At 42.9% G+C, this 22,462-nt stretch overlaps 1 protein-coding gene across 16 annotated transcripts in view; it reads right to left on the minus strand.

Annotated features, from left to right (window-relative positions):
• The window catches only part of KCNMA1 (potassium channel, calcium activated large conductance subfamily M alpha, member 1), a 762,545-nt gene that overhangs the window by 288,056 nt on the left and 452,027 nt on the right, over positions 1-22,462 (minus strand). For all 16 annotated transcript variants that reach the window (XM_011928774.1, XM_011928767.1, XM_011928759.1 and 13 more), the window contains one exon: positions 21,635-21,746. In XM_011928774.1, coding sequence (XP_011784164.1) covers positions 21,635-21,746 — 112 coding nt within the window. The remainder of the gene's footprint in view (positions 1-21,634; positions 21,747-22,462) is intronic.

A 22,462-nucleotide genomic window follows, 5' to 3' on the forward strand; every position in this document is an offset into this window, starting at 1 on the left:
AAACAGTCAAACAAGAAAAGCATTTTGCAAAACCTTCTAAGGTTCTAATCTCACCTTATTTCTATTTTTATTAATATTTTCCTGGACAGCTTTCTGTCTTCAGGAAATGAAAAAGATGGGGGATTTTGTTGTTCTCTGACTACAGTCCAGAGAAAACACCTTTGCCTCTAGTTTTCATTAAGATAAAGACCTGGAAGACCCAAGCCAAAAAGAAGGAGCTGGAAATTTTTCTTTTTTTATCTTTCTTTCTGGTCTTCAAGGAAGTTATCTGAAAATCCACTGGTACTCTCCAATGGGTAAAGAATGAGATAGAACTAGCAGAAAGTGTTTAAGCATTAGACAGGCAAATTTACTTAGAGATAGTGGGAGAAAGATTCCATCTCCATTGATTTTCCAGTCTGTAAATATGAAATGCTGGAAGGATACTTGTGACATTTGGAAAGTTTTATCTAGAAATCTCCAATTAATTTTCGAGTGCATAGCATACATCAATTAAACAGACTGTGGGGTTCATATTTCCTACACAGCCGTGACTCATCCTTGAAGATCTGACCTGTCAAGGATAATGATTTCATCTTGATATTGGTGACTAATCATATTTCTGTTTGTATGTCCACTGCCTGTTACAGAGCCTGACAGCGAGCAAGTAAATGCTCAAGCAGATGGATAAATGAATCAATTAAAACCTCATAAAACCTTTACCCTATTCATCTTCCTCGTATTGCAGGGGTTGGTAAACTATAGCCTGTGAGACAAATCTGGCCACCACCAGTTCTCGCACAGGGCACCAGCTAAAAATGTTTTTCCCTCACATTTTAAAATAGCTAAAAACCATTAGAATATTTTATGGCATATGAAAATTGTATGAAATTCAAATTTCAGTGTCCCAAATAAAATTTTATTGGGACACAGCTATGTCCACTCTTTCACATATTGCCTATGGCTGCTTTCATGCCACAGAGGCAGAGATGAATGGTGGTGGTGGAGATCATACGGCCCCTGAAGCCAAAAACATTGACTATCAGGCCCTTTATGGAAGGATTTTGCTGACCCTTATTCTATAGAATGGAACTTGGGAACCCTTATCATTTGTCATTCATTCTATTGTTCACTAAGTGGCTATTTACTGAGTATCTCCCATGCGTGCAGTGCTCTGTCCAGTTCTGGGGATAAAACAGAGAGCTGAGAAAGATCCCTTGCCTTAATGGAACTCACAGTCTGGGTCTGGAGCAGCAGAAAGAGACTCATCAAGTAATCTTCCAAGTACCTTAGCAATCACAACAGTGATGAAAGCTAAGAAATGGTACATGGGGTAAGCTTCCATGATGCACTGATGGTTATGCTAATCACTAAAGACTGTCAAATCAGGACCCAAACCGTCTAGTGCCAAGTTGGATGTCTTTGCTCCTTCCTTTTTCTGCCCTGAGACACTCTTCATTCTCAGCTGGGTTTCCCTTTTAGAATGACCTGTGACATGTGTCTTCTCCTCATGTGACACTCTTCCTCTTTCTAACCCCCAGCACCTAGAACAAAGCCTGACACATGGGAGACACTCAGGGCATCACTGTTGAACAAATGAAAGAATTAATTCATTAGGAGAAGAAATGTAAGCAAATTCCTGGGCATTCCCAGGCCCCAGTTTTCTCATCAGTAGACTAAGAAGGGTATGACGTACTCAAGCCCCCCAGCTCGCCATTGTGCAGTTTGTCATGTCCTGAGAGCTGGACCCATCTGGCTTTCTGATTCACTCCTCTCTGTGGACATAAGGCAGACTCCCTCTGACTCAGCAGCCTGATGCATCTTCCCCTGAGTGACACACGAACTCTGCCCAAGGCAAGGCAGCCCGGCCCAATCCATTCCACGGATCACTGCTGACAGTAAAACACCTGGGGGTTTTCGCCAAGGTTCGCTCAAGGTCTTTGGCATAAAGGGTGGCCAGGCTGAACACACACCAGCAGGAAGACAGATGACACTGACTTCATAAATTGGCCATAAATTAGAACTAAGAATCAGGAAGATTCTCCCTCTCCATGCACATTTCTAAATGGCAGTTTCAAGGTGGGTGTCTATTTTAAAACACAGACATAAACTCATAATTCACCCACCCTCTTTGTCCCCCAGCCTCCCACCTGCCATTGATTTTTTTTTTTATCCTGAAACATGATCTTTAAGAAAAGACAACTTGACGCCAGGATCACTTCCTAGCTCTTCCTCCTCTAGAGCCACCATTTCTCTTTGCCATCTAGACCCCAGTGAAGTGGCTTTGGCAAAAGCACATTTGCACCCATGGATCATTTGGTTTTCTTGCCCTGTTAACTGCCTGGTTCTGCAGCACCCAGAGCCAGATAATAGAGTGTTCCTTCACCAGCCACAGCTACTGTCAGGATCCCTCTTAGTCCAGAGGGAACAGAAGCAACCACTTGAACATGTTTCCTCCTGGGAAATCCTAAAAGTTCCACATGGCAATAGGGAATCTGGAGTTGCGTTTCTCCTTGTATTAGGGATCTTTTCCCTCTTTCAGTTTCTTCCCATTTTTTTCCCATCGAAAATACGTTTTTTTCCACTTTGCTGAGATGAAGACCAGCCAGAAAGTCAAAGGAAATGCCAGACATGCCATAATAGATAGAAAAAAAATACACACTTCTGAAGAATGAGTTGATTCATGCCATGAAAACTCAGGATAAAAATATTCTCTACTTTTTTTGGCCACTTGTCACAGTGTGCTGCCTCTGCTAGGCAGCTGAAAGCTTCTCATATGAAAAGCTCTAATATCTTCCACAGAAATGACCTTTGGGACCCACCCAATGGTAGTCAATGGTAATATTATACTAACTTGCCCCCAAGAGGAAAGAATGAAATAATAATACTTAAAATACGAATGCAGAGAAGTCTTCACTTAAACACTGTACTTGTAGTTCATAAATCAGTTATGATATATTGAAGTACACATATGATGACTAGACTCAAGTTTATTAATATGTTTTCTATTTCTTTTTAGGTCTGAGAAACATATCTATTCAGAATTCATGCATTTGTTCATTTTTTGAAGCCAACAGCTTGATAGGCAAAAAGTAAAGTGACAGATCATTTCAATATTTCTTTTAAATTCAAAACCAATTCAGTCAAAAGACCGAAGGAAAATATTCTACGGAGATAAAATGATAGTGCAATAGTGCGGTTGAAGAAAGTCCTTTATTTTAGTGAAAACAGGTAATGTCTATACTCTGGAGTTGGGCTGACTTCCTCCTCTTAACTTGCCCTGCAAGTCCAATTAGAATGGTTTTTTATGGGGAGTTGTTTTCCATTTATACTTAGCCCGAATACGTATACCTACTTTTCAAACTCTTAGCTATTCACTTGACACTTGTCTTTTTCAGGCTTCACTAAATAGTCTTTAGACCATCTGGGAGTCTTATAGGAGTTATTTTCTGAAAGTTAAAAACTTAGGACTTTTTTCAGCAGAGGTTAACTAAACTAGGCTTCAAAGAGAATTCTGAGGGCGATAGACACTATAATGTCCATTCCCACTTTCTTTCACTAGGTGGCAGCACGTCACAACACATTTTTCAGAACAGTCCTGGGGAAAATGAGGTTGAGCTGAAGTGAGGTTGGGGAGTCTCTGCGGGCTATGGGAGGAGGATATGCATTAGGGCAGGTCAGTGCATGGAAAAGCTGGGGACACTTGTGTTTCCTATAGGTCCCCTCTGTTCCCCGTGGAGCTGGAGCCCTTCCTCTCTATCACACCAGAAGTACTTGTACTAATGGAAGGGAGGCTATTTACTGCATAAAATAAATGCAAACAAACAAGAAAATTGAAATAAGAAGTCCTCTGACCATGTGCACTTTGCTCCAGACACCAAAACATGAGAAAGCATTTCTGACCCAGTTTGTAAATTAGAGTTATAGTGTTTGAAGTTTGCTAAAATATTCACCTACCCACAGTAAGAATTTTTGTTTGTCTATCCGATGCAACCTGTTTGGTGATATAGGCTTTGTGATGGATACTGGGCAATAGATTTGGTAAGAAGGGGAGCAGCCCAAGATGACCATTTCCTACAGAGAAACACCAGAGTTTCCTGTCTCAAGAGGAGAAATAATAATACTGCAACACATACTAGTTTGCAAAGGGCAGGTCACTGTGGCCAAAAATGATTGATTTAGAAGAAGAGGAAGGGAAGGAAGAAGAAAGAGAGGAAGAGGAGGGGAAGGACATGGAGGAGGGGAAAGAAAAGGAGAAGGAGGGAGAGGAAGGGGAGAAGGAGGAAGAGGAGGAAGAGGAAGAAGAAAAGAAGGAGGGGAGGAGGAGTTTTAACTGAATACTGTATTTTTGCCTTAATGCAGGAAAGATGAAGGGCAGGAGGTAACCGCTAGTGGACATTGAGAAGCTGTCAATATGGTAAGACCCTGCCAAAGGCTGATCAATAGCCTCTCTTTTTAAAATTGATACATAGTAGATGGACGTATTTTCAGTGTCCATGTGATAATTTGATACATCCATATTGTCAAATTAGGGTGCCTGGGACATCCATCACCTGATTTATCTTTTCTACATGCTAGGAACATTGAAATAACTTTTGTAGCTATTCTGAAATGTACAATCGATTAATGTTAACTTGTCATCCTAATGTTAACTGGTCACTCTACTGATCTATCAAACACCAAGTCTTATTTCTTCTATCTAAGTGTATATTTATTCCCATTAGTCAACCTCTCTTCATCTTCCCCTCCCTCCTACCCTTCCCAGCCTCTGATAACCACCAATCTACTCTCTGTCTTCATGAGATCCACTTTTTTTTAGCTCCCACATGTGAATGAGAACATGCAATATTTGTCTTTCTGTGCTTGGCTTATTTCACTTAACACAATGACCTCCAGTTCCATCCACGGTGCCACAAATGACAGGGTTTCATTCTTTTTCATGGAACAGCCTTCCTTTGAAGAGAGACATTCACTCTCCTGCTAGAGACAGCCTCCTCCACCTGGCCTGCTTCATCCATTCGTTATCTTCTTGTCCCTGTAAGCATTTGCGTTTGTAGTCTGGGGTTTGTAGATTCATCTTTCCTACAATAGGGCTAAAATAACTTATTCAGTTTAAACTCCAAGCCTAGCACAACAACTGGCACATTACACTTGTTTTAAGGTTTGTTGAGTGAATAATGATAATAATGAAGATGATGATGATAATGAAACCGGCAGTGTTCATGAAGTTTCTTAACCAGGGCAGAGACTAGGGTAAGACAGTGATGCATCCAGGGAACAAAATTGAAAGGCACCCTCACTTTCTTTCTTTTCTTTTTTTTTTTTTTTTAATTTTGAGACAGGGGTTCACTCTGTCCCCAGGCTGGAGTGCAGTGGCATGGTCTTGGCTCACTGCAGCCTCAACTTCCTCGAGCAATCCTTCCACCTCAGCCCCCGAACAGCAGGAACTTCAAACACGCACCACCATGTCTGGCTAATTTTTGTATTTTTTGTAGAGACGGGGTCTCACCATGTTGCCCAGGCTGGTCTCGAACAGGACTCAAGCGATCCTCCCACCTCAGCTTCCCAAAGTGCTGGGATTACAGGCATGAACTGCTGCGCCCAGCCAAGTCCTCACTTCAGGGTCACTTGCTTCATCTTGGTCCTAGCCTATTTATAACATAGGCCAGTCTTGTTTACATGATTTATCTCATTGGTAGGGCTTTTAAACATTTCTGTCTCTCATCACATGTATGAGTTACTACTAAACAGTGAGTATATAGTAGTAATTGAAAGCTCAGGCACTGAGATCACAAAGACGTGAGTTCGAATTCTTGCTGTATCACTTGCTGAAGTCATACAGCTAGTAAGACAGGTCACCTCTCCAAGTTCCAAGTTCTACCTGTGTGTTAGGATTAAATGAGATAGGCCGGTAAAGAGCTTTGTCCAATACCTGCCACAAAATATAGTCATGCATTGCTTAATGACAGGGATGTGTCATTAGGCAATTTTGTCATTGAGCAAACATCATAAAGTACACTTAGACAAACCTAGATGGTATAGTCTACTACCCACCTAGGCTATATGGTGTAGCCTATTGCTCCTAAACTACCAACCTGTACAGCATTACTGTACTGAATACTGTAAGCAACTGTAACACAGTGGTAAGGTTTGTGCATCTAAACATATAAAAGATACAGTAAATATACATATCATAATCTTATGGGACCACCATCTCATATGGGAATTGTTGTTGACAGAAACATTATATAGCAGGACTGTATACAGCAGCTATAATAATAATAACAATAACAACAGCAAAAAGTAACTTATTTTATTCCTATTACATTTATAAGGATTTCAGAGGAAAGTTCATGTTCAGGTCATCCAAATTGATTAGCAGCAATTGTATGCAAAACGTAGTGCCAGACATTTAGAGGAATATAAAAGAATATATAACATAGTTGCAAATCTAGACCAGGGATCAGCAAACTTTCTCTAAAGAGCAAGATAATAATTTTTAAGGCTTTGTGGGCCCTATCTTCTTCATGTCATTGCCATAAACAATATGTGAATGAAGGAACATAGCTATGTTCCAATAAAACTTTATTTACAAAAACAGTCCGTAGGCCAGACTGGTCAACTCCTGATGTAGTTGAAGAGTCAGACATGTACATGTTACTTATAAAAACACAGCCACATCAGAAGACCACCCATGATCAAAAGAGTGACTCAGACTACAGTGGTTTTAGAAGAGGCAAGGTAACAGAATAATAACTGGTTGAGTGCAGGTAAGCAGAGAAGACAGGCAAGCAACTGCTAGACAAGAAACTACCAAAACCATGGAGATGGAACGTATCTGAGATTGGGTAGGAGTGGTTGGTAAGTAGGCTGGCTAGAGTGAAAATGGGAAAAATTCACGAAAATGCAGACAACAGAGCTGGAGAGGAAAGCTAGGTGAGAATATAAAGGAGGAAGACCATGAGACTGAGTTTTTTGTTTGTTTAATTTTTTTTTTTTTTTAAGATGGGATTTCACTGTATTGCCCAAGCTGGAGTGCAGTGACACAATCACAGCTCACTGTAGCCTCAACCTCCAAGGCTCAAGCAATCCTCCCACCTCAGCCTCCTGAGTAGCTGGGACCACAGGCATGCGCCACCATGCTGGGCTAAAAAAAAAATTGTTTTTTTGTAGAGACAGGGTCCCACTATGTTGCCTAGGCTGGCCTTAAACTCCTGGGATCAAACCATCCTCCTGCCTTGGCCTCTCAAAGTGCTGGGATTATAGGAGTGAGCCACCACACTCAGCCAAGTTTTTACAAAAAGGAAATATCTGCTGTGCTCCCAATCTGGCCCATGAGGTTTGCAATCCACCTAAGAAATAATAAGCTAATTGTACGCTTTATGAGCTGGGTTGCTAAATTCCTACCTGGCCTTAAAGAGAGAAGTTGAATTTAGTGATTGTGATATGGGAACAAAGTGGCACCACACTAGTGTTTGGTATTTATTCTGGGTGATATAGTGTGTCTTATGAAAAGTGGGGCCAGGTGCCTATAATCCCAACACTTTGGGAGGTCAAGGCGGGCAGATCACTTGAGGTCAGGAGTTCGAGACCAGCCTGGCCAACATGGTGAAATCCTGTCTCTACTAAAAATAAAAAAGTTAGCTGGGAATGGTGGTGGGCTCCTGTAATCCCAGCTACTCGGGAGGCTGAGGCAGGAGAATCGCTTGAACCCATGAGGCAGAGGTTGCAGGGAGCCAAGATTGTGCCACTGCACTCCAGCCTGAGCAATAGTGCAAGACCCCATCTAAAAAAATAATAATAAAAATAAATTTAAAAAAAGAAAAATGGAGATCTGCTCACCACCCAGCATCTGTTCTTACTCTCATGAGCAGGCTGGGCATCTCAGTGTCTGCAAGTGGGATGACTGGGCAAGAAGATTTGTTAAAATAAGTTACCCTGCTGATGGAGAGAGGCTGGACCCTAAGAGAACCCTTCCCTTGAGGAGCGGGCTGAGAGACTCTATCCCTGGGAGAAGGTCAGAGGTGAGGCTCAACGCCTGGGAGAAGGTAGGAAGTGAGGCTCTCAGGACAGGTTAGAAATTTGGCCTGGGACCTCCCTCCTCCATTCTCCATCCTTAATCTCCAACATATCCTCTATCTATTTTCCTCAATGAGCTGACCCTATCCCAATTTCAGAGAGGTTAGGAAGCGATATCAACCAAATTGGCCCTAGAGAAAATATTAGTGACTAATAAAGTCAAGCAAAGGTGTTCATTCTTACTAGTAACAGAGGACTTGGGATACCTTAGAAGGGGATTACAAGTGGAAGATCCAAAAGCTATCAAAAAAGGGTTCTGTTGTTCACGTTGAAATTATAATACGGAATATCATATGATGAGTACATCTCAAGATGTAAATGACTCAGATTTTAATCTCAAAAACATATGAAATAAAGGATTACATTAATAAGAATACTGATATTTAGGAGCATAAAACAGCAAGGTATGCTGGAATACCAGAATCCTGGAAACGTGCATAACAGCTACAACTAGAATTCAAGTTCAGCCTCACCCTGGGCTGGACCAGCAGATCTCAAAGTGTGGCCCCCAGATCAGCAGCAGCAACATCACTTGGGAATGTGTTAACCATGCAAATCCTCAGGCCCCACCCCAGACATACTGAATCTGAAACTCTGGGGATGGAACCCCCCAAATCTGTAATTTAACCACAGCTCTATGTGATTCTGATGCACTCAAAGTTTGAGAACCACCGGTCTATCTAGAATACATAGTGTGCTCCTTCCAAAGCAATTGTCCTTACCACAAACCAAAGAGCCTCGCTCAATAGATTTGGGAAAGTGCTTAAGTGTGTGTGTGTGTGTGTGTGTGTGTGTGTGTGTGTGTGTGTGTGTGTGTGTGTGTGTGTGTGTGTGTGTGTGTGTGTGTGTGTGTGTGTGTGTTGAAGTTTCTCGGGTATTCAGGTATGTTCCGCTGGTTTAAGAACCACAACTGTGCCAGGCCCCTCAACACTGGCTACACAAGTGAAATTATTTAGAGAACTTTAAAACATTCTGGTGGCTGAGTTCACCCCCAATTCTCATGCTTGGTTAGAAATACAATCTGGCCAGGAGGACGTGTCAGAGTTCCTGGGTAATTCTAATATATACTGCCAAGATCATTTAGCCCATAGAAGAATCACTAGGAGAATTTGTTAAAACAGATCCCTCAGCCCCATCTTCCAGAGATTCTCCAGGTTTAGGCTTGAACTCCAACACTTTTGTTTCTATTAATGTCCCAGGCCATGTGCTGGCTTGCAGACTGCACGTCGAGTAGTCCTGCTCTAGGAGAAACATGTTTATATTTTAGATACCTGAAATCTACTTTGGGCTGGGATGGCCAACTTTCCTCCATCTGTTCCTCCTCTAAATTCCTATAAACTTACTGTTCTTTCTAGAGGACCCTCCAATTAAGTTATTAACATCTTATAGAGGCAAGATCTATGTTTCCCCCTTTTTGGGTCACTCCTAGCACCTAGGGATTTACACACAGTAGGTGTTCAGCTGAATAATGCAGTAGAATCCCTGAGCTGGTTTCAGGTGTTCATTTTCTCCCTATCTGATCTGCTAGCCAGGTCATTATGGCCTGATCTCATGGAAAAGAATCGAGGCATCTATTTTTTGAAGATGATGTGAAGGTAAATATACGTCCAGTCCTAGAGATTTAGGTTGCTGAGGAGGCTGTTCCAATAATACCCCAGATGAAGTACAGCCATCTGGAGAGGTTTTGGCATCCATACAAACCTACTGCTGAATTCGTTCCTTGAAGACATTCATTTTAGGATGGTATTTCCAATTTGGCATATAACAGAGCCATGCAAGTCAATGAGGATTTAGAATCTCTGCTACTTACGGAGGGCATCTTATTTAAAGCATGTCCCTGACAAAGCAATATCAAGGGAACACAATTGGAAATCTCTTGGAGAGGAGTAATTTCTCTAGAAGCAGTTTTAGCTATAGCAGCAACCGGAACGGCAATGAACTCCCTGAAATACATCCAAATTTTTAGTATTCCACTTGGCTGGGCTGCCTTCTTCAGAGACCAATCATAGGGACAGAATTTAATAATGAGTTCATTTTTTCTTGCCACACTAGAGCAATTCCATTGCAATGCTATTCCTAATGTGTATGGTGGCATTGAATTCCTTCTCCTTTAAAAAAAAAAAAAAAAAGCTCCAGCCAAGAGTAGAGCCCCTTGTCAGTCTATACGAGCTAACAAAATACCTTAAACTGGGTAATTTATAAACAACAGCAATTCACTGCTCACAGTTCTAGAGGCTGGGATGTCCCAGATCAAGGTGCCAACAGATTCAGCATCTGGGGAGGGTTTTTTCTCTGCTCCATGGATGGCACTTTCTTGTTTCCCTGCATGGTGGGAGGGACGAACAGCCTCCCAAGTGTTTCTTTCATAAGGGCACAAATACCATTCCTGAGGGCTCCACCCTCATGATCTAATCCTCTCCCAGAGGCCCCACCTCCAACACCATGGCACTGGGATTTCACTTCAACACATACATTTGGGGCAGATACAAACATTCAGACCACAGCAGCCCATAATATCTAGCATGATACTATTGCGACATGGACTAATGTTAAAAACATGGATTGTTTTTATTTATTTGGCTACTTGTATAGAAAGGATCAAGAAGCTCAGAAGAGGGGACTGGTGAACATGGGGAAAAAAAGTAGTTTGGAGGCTGGTAAGTTATAAAAAAAGTATTAACTTTTTTTTCAATGAATTGAGTTTATTTTCTGAATTTTTTTTCTCATCTGGGAGTACCAGGGAAATTCTGTCAAGGAGTCTCTTGGCCTTTTGTCAGGGGACTTGACAAGAAGAAACTGCATTTAGTATTTTATCTGATCAGACAACACTATTAGAATTATCTTCTTAAGTGTAAATATAATGGCTAGGTAAGTTTATAGCTTGAGAGACAGCATAGTATCATATCGAGGAATATGGACTTCTGAGGTAGATTGCCTGGGATCAAAGCCGAGCTCTACCATTTACTCACTAGGTGACTCTCAGCAAATTATTTAACCTTCCAAAGGCTCAGTTTCCCCATCTGTAACATAGGCCTCCAAATGACACCTATTTCATAGTACTGTTTGGAAGAGCACGTGAAACAATTATATACTATATGTACATACACATACACACTAATATACACATACATATGTAATACGCGTAATATGAACACATCTAACTTTATTCTGGTTATAGAAGCACTTTTCTTTTGGATTTCTCTTTCTCTCAAACCCCCCAGCCCCCACTCTCCTAAAACACCTGGCCCAAAAAGGGAAATCCTACTTTTACTTTTCTTTAATTCACTATTATTATTCTAAAGAAACCCACAGTCTACATACAGCAGTTTACTTAGAAGGTTCAGGGAATCTAGATGTCCAAGTTGAAAGTCAGCTGCCTGAAACATGGAGTGGGTGACCTCTGGGGGCACTCAGGGGCCCTTCCTTCCAGGCTTGGGGCACTGTCACTGAGAAGCTCCCTTGGGGGAGGGGGGGCTTTTGGTCATAGCGGTTGAGTCACGTTATCATACGCCAAATAGCTTATGGGAGTTCAAAGTGAGCCTTTCTCCACCACTGCTAACCACTAACTGCCCATCTGAGCCATGAGCCAATTGGTCCCCCTCTCCTCTCCACTGGCTACTTAATTGCTCACAAATCCAGCAAATTGCAGAATTAGCCTCTAGGGGGCACCAGAGACCTTTTCTTTCAGAGCCCAAACTGCCATTTCAGTAGTAGCAGAGAACAGGGTGTTCTGGAGCTGGAGCATGGTCCAGGGTCTCTTGTGTTTTTTTTTGCCTACTGATACCTTCAGTATATTTAATTTAATTTGGGTAGGGTGGTAGAGGGTTCTTTTTTAACAGTGTATTCATGATTTCTCTAGCAATTCCTCAGGAAAGTTATTTATTTCTTTTAGCTATAGAATTTTTACCATTGGTCCATTTACTCAAAATCACTTCAGAAAACATTTGCTAAGCTTCCACTATGTGCAAGAGTGTCCTGGGCATACAAAAAGTAAAAAGCCATGGTGTGTGCTGTCACGGACTCATTCTAGAGCAGCGTGGCCCCGCAGAACTGTCTATGATGACGGAATGTTCCACATTTGTGCTGTCCAGTTCCGCAGCCAATGAGCCACATGGGGCTCTTGAGTACCTGAAAAACAGCTGGTAGGATGGAGGAGCTGAGCTTTTAATAATGTTAAGTAGGCAAATGTGGCTAGGAGCTACCATACTGGATAGCACAATGTATTAGTTTGGTGCAAAAGTAATTGTGGTTTTGGCCATTTTTAAGTGGATTGGAAAGCCTGGCTACTTAAAGTGTGGTCCACAGAGCAGAAGCATCATACACCTGAGAGCTGGTGGAAATGTAGATCTCTGACCTTAGCATAGGCTTCCTAAATCAGAAACTGCATTCTAACAAGATCTCCTGGTGCTTCTCATGCACAGTAAAGTTTAGAAAGTTAAGAGATGTATACAAGTGGTTCTCATCCTGACTGCACTTCAGACACAACTGAGGAACATTAAAAGATGCTGAGCCTACATCACACCCTCCACCCAGAGATTCTTAGGTTAATGGTTTCAAGGCTTGGCCTGAACATGAAGAGTTTTAAAAGCACTCTGGGGGATTCCAATAAAAATTTGAGAACCATCCCAGCATAAGTGGGTACGGTGGCTCCAAAACTGGAGATCACCAGGGATGTTTGTTAAAACACAGACTGCTGGCTCCAACTCGCAGTTTCTGACCCATGGGTCTTGGTTGAGCTCTAAGAATCCTCACGTGTAACAAATCCCCAGTAACGCTGATGCTGCTGATCCAGGAAGCACACTTTGAGAACCACTGGTCTAATCATTTTAAAAGATGGACTCCAGAATTGGACTAATCTGAGTCTTGGACCTGCCACTTACTTAGACCCTGAACCTCAGCTTCCCACACTGTAAACTTGGGCTATGAATATTTACTCATCGTGTTATTGTGAATATTAACTCAGAGAATGACTATGAGATGCTGGCACAGTGCCTACTTTTAATAAGCAATCAACAACTGTTCATTACTATCATGATCCTAAGAAGACTCACTCATTCAACAAATGTGAACTATGTGTCAGGCACTGTTCCAGGTACTAGAGACATAGCCAAAAACAAGGGGGCCACAGTCCCTGCCACATGGCTGTCATGGAACCTGCATTCCTACCTGTCAGTACAAAGCAGGCTGTGTATGGTGCTCCTATAGCACGGATCCTAAGAGCACAATAAAAAGGTCAGAGAGGCCGGGCGCGGTGGCTCACGCCTGTAATCCCAGCACTTTGGGAGGCCGAGGCAGGCGGATCATAAGGTCAGGAGATCGAGACCATCCCGGCTAACATGGTGAAACCCCATCTCTACTAAAAATACAAAAAAATTAGACGGCTGTGGTGGTGGGTGCCTGTAGTCCCAGCTACTCGGGAGGCTGAGGCAGGAGAGTGGCATGAACCTGGGAGGCGGAGCTTGCAGTGAGCCGAGATCACGCCACTGCACTCGAGTCTGGACAACAGAGCGAGACTCCGTCTCAAAAAAAAAAAAAAAAAAAAGGTCAGAGAGGAATTCATTCCAATGGATGAGAATGGGAAAGCTGCACACAGGAGGTGGAGTCAGAGCTGTGCCTTAATGGGGAGAAGGATTACAACCTGCAGAGTGCGGGCAGGAACTTCCGCATGACCAGGCACAGGGCAGAGACAGCAAGAGGATGCAGCTAGCAGCCTAGTGGAGCTGGGGCAGGAAGTACAGAGAAAGGGGAGGCAGGAGGCAGGGCTGTGCATATGGGGATGCTGACCAGGGTCTGCCTCCACTCTCCGGCCAAACCATGCTAATTGTGTTTGTTTAAATCCCAAACACTGAAAATTACTGATGTCAGGAAACTGAAACCAGGCCACAGCTTTCATTCTTGATTATTCTTACCAAATGCAGAGGCCAGTCAACAGAAGGTCCAGGGATTCACAGAATCATCCTGACCCTGCCTGAAGGTGGGGTTCTTCAGCCAAGCAGGTGGTTTTGGGGCCAGATGCTCCATTGAAGCAGAGGAACAACATAGAGATGCTTGAGACTTCAACTGAGCCCTGGGTGGGGTGACCATTAAAAAGAAGAGTGGTGTGCTGATCCCATCCACTGCTTCCTTTAGGAAAATTTGGCCTACTACCACAACTCTTTGGTCTCATTTGGGTTTCTCTGTAAACTCCAGAAAGCAATAAAGCATGATTCCTAAAAAAGAGGGCTTCTAGATGGAGGTTATGCAGACCTAATAGGTTCCCCTCAGTCGCTGCAGCTGCAAAGGAAGGGGCACCCAAACCTCAGGGTAAGTTACATAAAAACAACAGGTAACAGGCAAGTCTGTCTAGTAACTCACCTGTTCCCATGAAAAGAAAGAAAACATGTCACTCCACGGAAGTGAGGGCATGTGTGGGAAGGTTTTGGGCTTCAATAAGGCTCTCCCCAAGGGTCTCCTCCCTAACAGGCTGGAAAATACCATGAAGCAGGGCCCCGAAGGGCCGTGAATGACCCCTGATGCAAAGGACTCCAAAAGGCTATGGAGAGCTTTTGGCATATCTGAACAGGGGCCCGGATCCCAGCACTCCCTCTTCTGGGCTCTGACTTTGGCAAGTCACTCAACACCTCAAAGTCTCAGATTCCTCTTTGGAAATAATAAAAGGAATAATAATATGCCCCTTTTGGTAGGCAGAATGATGACCGCCAAATATGTCCATGTTAATCTTGGAACCTGTGAATATGGTCATTTACATGCCAGAAGGAAATGAAGGCAGCAGGCAAATTAAGGTTGCTGATGGACTGACCTGGAGATGGGAAGAGTATCCTGGAGTATCCAGGTGGGCCCAATGTAATCACAAGAGTCCTTAAAAGTAGAAGAGGGAGGCAAAGAAGAGATGGCAGGAAGCAAGATCAGAGTGATGCAAGGTGGAAATGAACCTTCAGTTGCTGGCTGTGAAGGTGGAGAAAGGGGCCATGAGCCAAGGGGTGTAGGCGGCCTCTAGAAGCTGGAAAAGGCAAGGACATGGAATCTTCCCTAGAGCCTCTGGAGAGACCCATGTTGGACTTCTCACCCACAGAACTGCTTGGAAATGGAAAACTACTATACCATTTTGCAGGGTTGTGAGACTGATGTTTGGCACTCAGCAAGGCCTCTCTCTTCCTTCCTTCCTTCTTTCCTTCCTTCCTTCGTTCCTTCCTTCCTTCTTTCCTTCCTTCCTTCCTTTTTTCCTTCCTTCCTTCTTCCTTTCCTTTCCTTACCTCCTTCTTTCCTTCTTTCGCTCTCTTTCTTCCTTCCTTCCTTCTTTTCTTTCTTCCTTCCTTTTCTTTTCCTTCCTTCCTTCCTCTTTCTCTCTCTCTTCCTTCCTTCCTTCTTCCTTTCCTTTCCTTTCCTTACCTCCTTCCTTCCTTCTTTTGCTCTCTTTCTTCCTTCTTTCCTTTCTTCCTTCCTTCCTTTTCTTTTCCTTCCTTCCTTCCTCTTTCTCTCTCTCTTCCTTCCTTCTTTCCTTTCTTCCTTCCTTCCTTCTTTCCTCTTTTCTTTCCTTCCTTTTCTTTTCCTTCCTTCCTTCCTTCTGCTTTCTTTCTCTCTCCTTCCTTCCTTCCTTCCTTCCTTCCTTCCTTCCTTCCTTCTTTCTTTCTTTCCTTCCTTCCTTCCTTCTTTCTTTCCTTCCTTCCTTTCTTCCTTCCTTCCTTCTTTCTTTTCTTTTCTTTCTTTCACAGGTCTTACTATGTTGCCCAGGTTGTTCTCAAACACCTGAGCTCAGGGGTCCTCTTGCCTCAGCCTCCCAGGTAGCAAGGCCACTTTCTTCTCTAGGCTGATATTTGCTTCTGTAGGTATATACCATGCTCCACACATACTAGGCTTCATTCTCCCTGTCTTAGCCCATTATTGCAGCCTCCACTGAGCCCCAGCCTCTCACAGAAGCCTATCCTCATTCTCCCACCCACGTGAGCTCTTGCTCCTCTGAACTCCCACAGCCTTTACTGCCTGTACCTCACAATTACGGGCTTAATTATATAGTGGGTAGTGTTACCTGCTGTCACTGCATGTGTGTTTATTTTGGTTCCAAAATGAGATTGCAACCTTAGTCTCAAACAGGAACGTTTTGTCTTTTTGCTGTTGTTGTTTTTAAGCACCTGTGCTTTTTTATATAATCCTGTTTTTATTGCCTTCTGACACACAAAAAAAGGACTGCTTGGGCATATATTTATAAGCAGATACCCTACATCATTGCAATTGCCCTGTGATTGGGCACTAACTCATTTTTCTATTTCCTAGCAGAGTTTTCTATTTTCTAGCAGAGTTTACTGAAGGTTTTAAGGTTTAAGGTCTAAGGTCAGTTCTGATACAGACAATAGAATCAAGTTTATGGTTTTCCAATCATGGTTCCAATGACCATGGTCCCTTATCATATCCCAATTTCATCAAAGAACAGGGGATGGTGTTGGGAATCACAGTACCGGTAGGATACAGGGTGGTCCAGCATGTGTTCCTCTCATCCCAGTGCTGAGTGCATAGTAGGTAATAAAAATGGGCTAGAAAACTGGCTGGTGAGTGCATCATTACTTTTTCCCTACTCCCTTCTTTAAATCCCACAAGATCACCCTCAAAAAAAACATACACACGGGCAAGTTGCAGTGGCTCACACCTGTAATCCCAGCACTTTGGGAGGCTGAGGTGAGTAGATCACCTGAGGTCAGGAGTTCGAGACCAGCCTGGCCAACATGGCAACCTCGTCTCTACTAAAAATACAAAAATTAGCTTGGCGTGGTGGCGAGTGCCTATAATCTGAGCTATCGGGGAGGCTGAGGCAGGAGAATTGCTTGAATCCTGAGGGCAGAAGTTGCAGTGAGCCAATATCGCACCACTGCACTCCAGCCTGGGCAACAAGAGCGAAACTCCATAAAACAAAAACAAAAAGAAAAAAACATACACACAAACAGAGGCAGCACAGCCCATCGACCTACCTTGGGGATACATTCCCAAAAGAGAATGAGACAGACGGACAAATGAGTTCTCCTTGGAGCATGTTATTCAAATCTCAAAATAAGATACAGCTCTCATTTCAAGGTGCATTTATTTTAGTGAGGTTGGGATTTGTAAGGGAAACAAAATGAATAAGTTGGTGGGTGGGGACAGGAATTAAAATAAGCAGCGTCTTGCTGCTTGTCGACATGAGTGTCCTCACATCCGCTACCTTATTTTTTATTCTGTTCTGGTTTGTTTTCTCTTGCGGTGCTTTAAAATATGATAGGTAGATTAGAAAGAGAGGCCGAAGTAATCCTGGCTTCTGTTCATTAAGCTCATATGAAGTACGTGTTGTTCTACTCACATTACCTCAGTGAATCCCTATGAGGTGGGTGCTATAATTAACCCCATTGTACAGGTGAGACCACTGAGCCTGAGGAAGATAAAATGCTCATGCTAAGTGTCCCATCAGCAAATGGGTGAGCCAAAATGTGGACTGAGTTGGTGGAGCTCAGAGCTGAGCTTTAATCTACTCTGCGCTAATATCTGGGGATGTGCTTAAGCTCCAGTCTCTCTGTCCCAGATGGAGCAGGTCGGATCTCCAAGCTGCTGAGGGGCACTAGGACTCGGGAGATACCAGGCTAGCTCTGCGTTCTTCTGGTCCTCCTGGCATTTCTAGAAACTGGAGGTGGGCAAGGAGGAGGGGGAGAGAGGAGCCAGGAGAACACGGAGTCTTAAATAAGATCTCTTCCCTCTCTTCCTGCCTGGCGTGAAGCCCTTTATGAGTAAGCACCAATGGAGGGATGCCAACACAACGCAGCAAAACCAGCCCTGTCATTCCCAACCCAGGACTCCTAACTGCAAATCATTCAAGGGTAAGGACACAGAAAGAAGAGCAGAGGAAGAGTGTGGACATAAAGTCAGACCACATCTTGGGGAATGCACCCCTCCCACCACTCCCAGGAGATGTGACCTTGGACAAGATATCTCCCTGAGCCTCAGTTTCTTCATCTGTAAATGGGGAAATGACAAGTCCTGCCTCATAGGTTTGCTCTGAGGATTGAGTCCATGTATGTGAGGGGCTTTCCAGAGTGCCCATCACACAGCAGAAGCTGACTACATATTAGTGTCTCTATGAGTACACCATTACATGCACTAGGATGATCTGTGCAATGAATATATTCTGTACTACACAACACACAATCATATGCCAACAATTGAAAAGTAAACATGGTGGGGCCAGCGTTCTGGGAAAGGTACGGGCAGGGGCCTGCATTCACTCTGGCTTTTATCTCCCACAGAGCCAGCTACTGCACAGTGCTACCCTCAGGAGGGCTGGGAAAGTTTGTGCAGGAGAATTGGCATAGACTTCGGTTTCCTGCATCTTATCCCAAACCTCAGCCAGAAAAGGCAGCACCCTTCCACTTTCCAGGAGAAGGGCAGCCAAGCCTGAAATGCCCCTATTTAATGGGATTATTTCTTCTCCTTTATAAGTCATATCTCATGGGAATGTTCATTTGCTCTCTGGCAGCTCATCAGTACAATAATTGTTTCACAGTGTAATAACCCATGTATTAAGTCAGATGAGAACCTCCTTGAAATATTATTATCCTGAATCCTCTTCCGTCACAGGGAGATAAGTTTTAGATCTCACCCAAGGAGATTTCGTTACCAAAGAACCCAAAGCATTTCATTACAGGTGCTTTCTCCTACAAGAGGAGAGACATCATTTTTTATTTTTGTTATTATTATTTCATAGACCAAAAGGTTATTGTTCTATGGGTTCAATTTCAACAGCACTTATGCTTCCTAATCATACCGTGTCATTTACTTCCTTATTAGGTTCAGTGTTTCCTGCTTTCCCCACACTGCAGTATAGGAGCGTAGGGGGCTAGGACTCTATTTCTACACTGTTGTTTCTCAATCATCTGGGATGGTACCTGACATATAGTAGATGCTCAATAAATATTAATATACAAATGGAAGCGAGCACATTTAGAGCACATTTCTTTTGGAAAGCGACCACAGTTGATGCAAAGATGTATCTCATTACAATTCATTCCAACCTCTTTTATTTCCTATTCAATTATTTTTTGCCCCCATTCTGTGTTTGTGCCAATAGATTTTTTATGAGATCAGAACATATCTCCAAAAATCAGAATTAAATCATCCACAAGAATGCTATGGATTTCAAAGCATACCAGAACTCCTAGCACTAAAATGCTTCAGAGAACGTGTCACTCACCACAAGGAGGCTCAGCTCCACACATTTACTGGGGGCATGTTCTGCTCACTGCAGAGGAGGATGTCTCCACCACAGTCACCAGGGAGCCCTTCCACCACCCAAGCCCACAGGGGATCAAGAGAGAATGGACACTGGCAGAAAGTTCAGATTCAGGAAGTATGAGGACTAGAAGATAATTTCATTTAACCCCCATTCTTCAGATGGGAAAACTGAGGATCCAGAAAAGCAAAGTGGTTGTTCGAATGCACAGGGTAATTAAGCACAGCCAGGTGAAGAAGGCAGATCCCGCCTGTCCCCTTCCCCGTTGATTTCCCTGTGTGTGCATGGGTGTGTGTTTGAACTCTTAGCAACAGGATGTTTTAAAAGGACTCCCTGTTAACAGCTCATCCATAATTTTGACTCAGGGATGCTGCTGATAGAATTCTACTAGCTTCCCTGTCCACCCCAATGACCTAGATCCTAAATTTCCCATTAATGACTCAAGAGCCTTAAAGACTTTCTGAGCTAAAAGATTCTTCAAGATCATCTAGCCAAATCTTTATCTCACAGATGAAAAACAATGGGCTAAGAAAAGCGAGCTCCCAGGTCACAAAGCCAGTTAACAGTGAAGCTACAGCAGCTGGGACCGCTGACACCCAGGGACACGTAAGTTACACTGAGGACACTTTTCAGATTTGTGTGTGACTCTACTAGCCTCATCAGGATAAGGAGAAAATAAGGAGGAAGGGGGATACGATAAGCAAAAAATCTAGTCTAACCAAGCATATCTCAGGTCCAAAATGAAAACTTCTCCTTAGAGCAAGAGAATATAATTCTAATAAGAAAACTAGTAGCAAAAGAAATCTTTTTAGGATATGGACACATACATACGTGTATGCATGCACACATGTGTATGTGCATATAATATAGAGAGTACCACACATACCATATTAAGAAGATGCTTATTTTTAAAAAATACTTGACACTAGGTATATAATAAATTAACAGTGCTAACAATGGCATCAAAATGGATTGCTAGTGGAAGCCTATCTTGACACAATATTTTTTTAAGTTATCCATCAATGTCTGCACAAAAGAAAATACACATATTCTTTCAACCAGCAATTCCTCTTCCAGGAACCTGGAACTATTGATAGAAATAGAATTATACAAATATATGAATAACGGTGTTTATTAAACCATCGTTTCTAGCAGCAATAAAAGGAAAAGAAAAACATTCAGGTGGTCTATCATTAGGGTTATGGCTGAATATACTGTTACACAAACAAATTATGGAGTCTTATACAACTGTTATAAAATGAGTTATCACAGAGCTGAAGGGATGTCCATCATGATTAGTGAGGAAGCCAAATTGTGGTGCAATGTAATTGTTTGATACAATTTCTCATACAAACACCACCATCTCTAAAACACTATTATGTGTGCACATGTGAAGGCCTGGGAACCCTGGGTGTTTAAAGGAGGAGGCAGTGATGGATGCAAGGGGGAAGATGATGAATGTGTTCTTCACACATCTTTGTTTTCACTGATTACAACGCATGCGTATTGCTTTTTAAATAATTAACTTAAGCCAAAATTCCTAAAAAATAAGGACAGAAGGAACCCACAGAGAGTTCTCCAGGTTCTGTTTCAGCCTCCCTTCTTCCCTAGTAGACCCCAGGACAGCAGGAATACTCTGAATTCAGGGAAAAAATGAAATCAACGCAGCAATGAGAAACCTGAAGCTGTCTCTCTAAGCCTGGACTTCCAGGACTATTCTCTAGTCAAGTTACTTTCCCCACTAAAGTGTTCTAGTCCTGGTCCAGCAAGTGCCCTGTACAGTACAGCCCAGCAGCACTCTCCCATTAACCCAAAAAGGGACCTCAGTCTCCTGTAAGGTGAGAGATGACTTAAGAAACTTCATCTCTCCCTGCCCTCCAAAGAACCTTGTACCTATAAATAGACCATGCAGAACCCACTTTTTGGAAGCAGACCGAAGCTAACTTTGGCAGGCAGGCCTCTGGGGTGCCTGAGCCAGCCACTTGGAAAGTTGGCTTTACCACCATGGGCTTCTTAATCCGGTCCTGACTCTAAGTTCCTGAATGAAAAGTGACAGAACCATGAACATAAAGGCCCTGGCTGTGACAGTGATGACCACTAGGCTTTGACAATTATAAAACTGCATTACCTGAAGCACAAACTGTGCAAACCCTTCGGGGCTAGTGCTCCAAAGAGAGCTGCCACCATCAACTTTTAAAACTCCAAGAGCATTGTTCACATTAATACATACAATGTTCTTTGTAGGGAGACAGCCCCCTGGTCCACTGCAAATTCTGTCCTTCAGCCAGGACTCAGGAACCAGGAAGGAGAAGGAAAGAGAGGTTGACTTACCAAGCCAACTTCTGTTTAAGTACACAGACACAAACACAGGAGGCACCGTGAAGAAATCCACTACAGAGTTCACTTCCAGCCAGAACCACAGCTTATCGTTGGCTGCAATAAACTGGAGGAAAGAAGAAAAAAGAAAGAGAAAAAACATGAGAAGCATGGTGCCGGCATCCAATGTACACTCTTTTGTCAAAGGGTAAGTTTTGAGTTTTCGTAGGGGTAAGTTTTGAATTTCCATAGGGCCACCACACCCGGCTATTTTTTGTATTTTTAGTAAAGATAGGATTTCACCACGTTGGCCAGGCTGGTCTCAAGCTCACGACCACAAGGGATCCACCTTGCTCAGCCTCCCAAAGTGCTGGGATTACAGGCATGAGCCACCACACCCAGCCTATTTCTATTTAATTTTTAAGGTCTGGAGGGAGAGGTTATGTCCTTCTCACATCTACATAAAGCACATGTTTTATGGTTGGACACACATGTTTTCTAGTGCCCCATATAGAGCCCTAAATAGACGAACTATATGATATGTTAGTCTTACAGAAAGATCAGGCAGTGTATTTTTCTGTGGTTTTCAACAGCTTCATAGGGAAGATTGGGTGATTTTACTTTTATTAGACTCATTCATGTAAATATAACTATAAATAAAGCACATATGTATACATTCACACATACACATACACACACACACACAATTCTGCCCATCTACTCTCCTCACCCTCCTTTCATTCATACTCACAACTTCTCTCTCAGGGCTCAGCTAAGTGAACACTGCTAAACATAATTTTAAGAGCTGAAGTGGTTTATTTCTATTTACTTTTGTTTTGTTTC

The sequence above is a fragment of the Colobus angolensis genome, unplaced genomic scaffold (genome assembly GCF_000951035.1).
Source record: "Colobus angolensis palliatus isolate OR3802 unplaced genomic scaffold, Cang.pa_1.0 Scaffold12, whole genome shotgun sequence".
NCBI lineage: Eukaryota > Metazoa > Chordata > Mammalia > Primates > Cercopithecidae > Colobus > Colobus angolensis.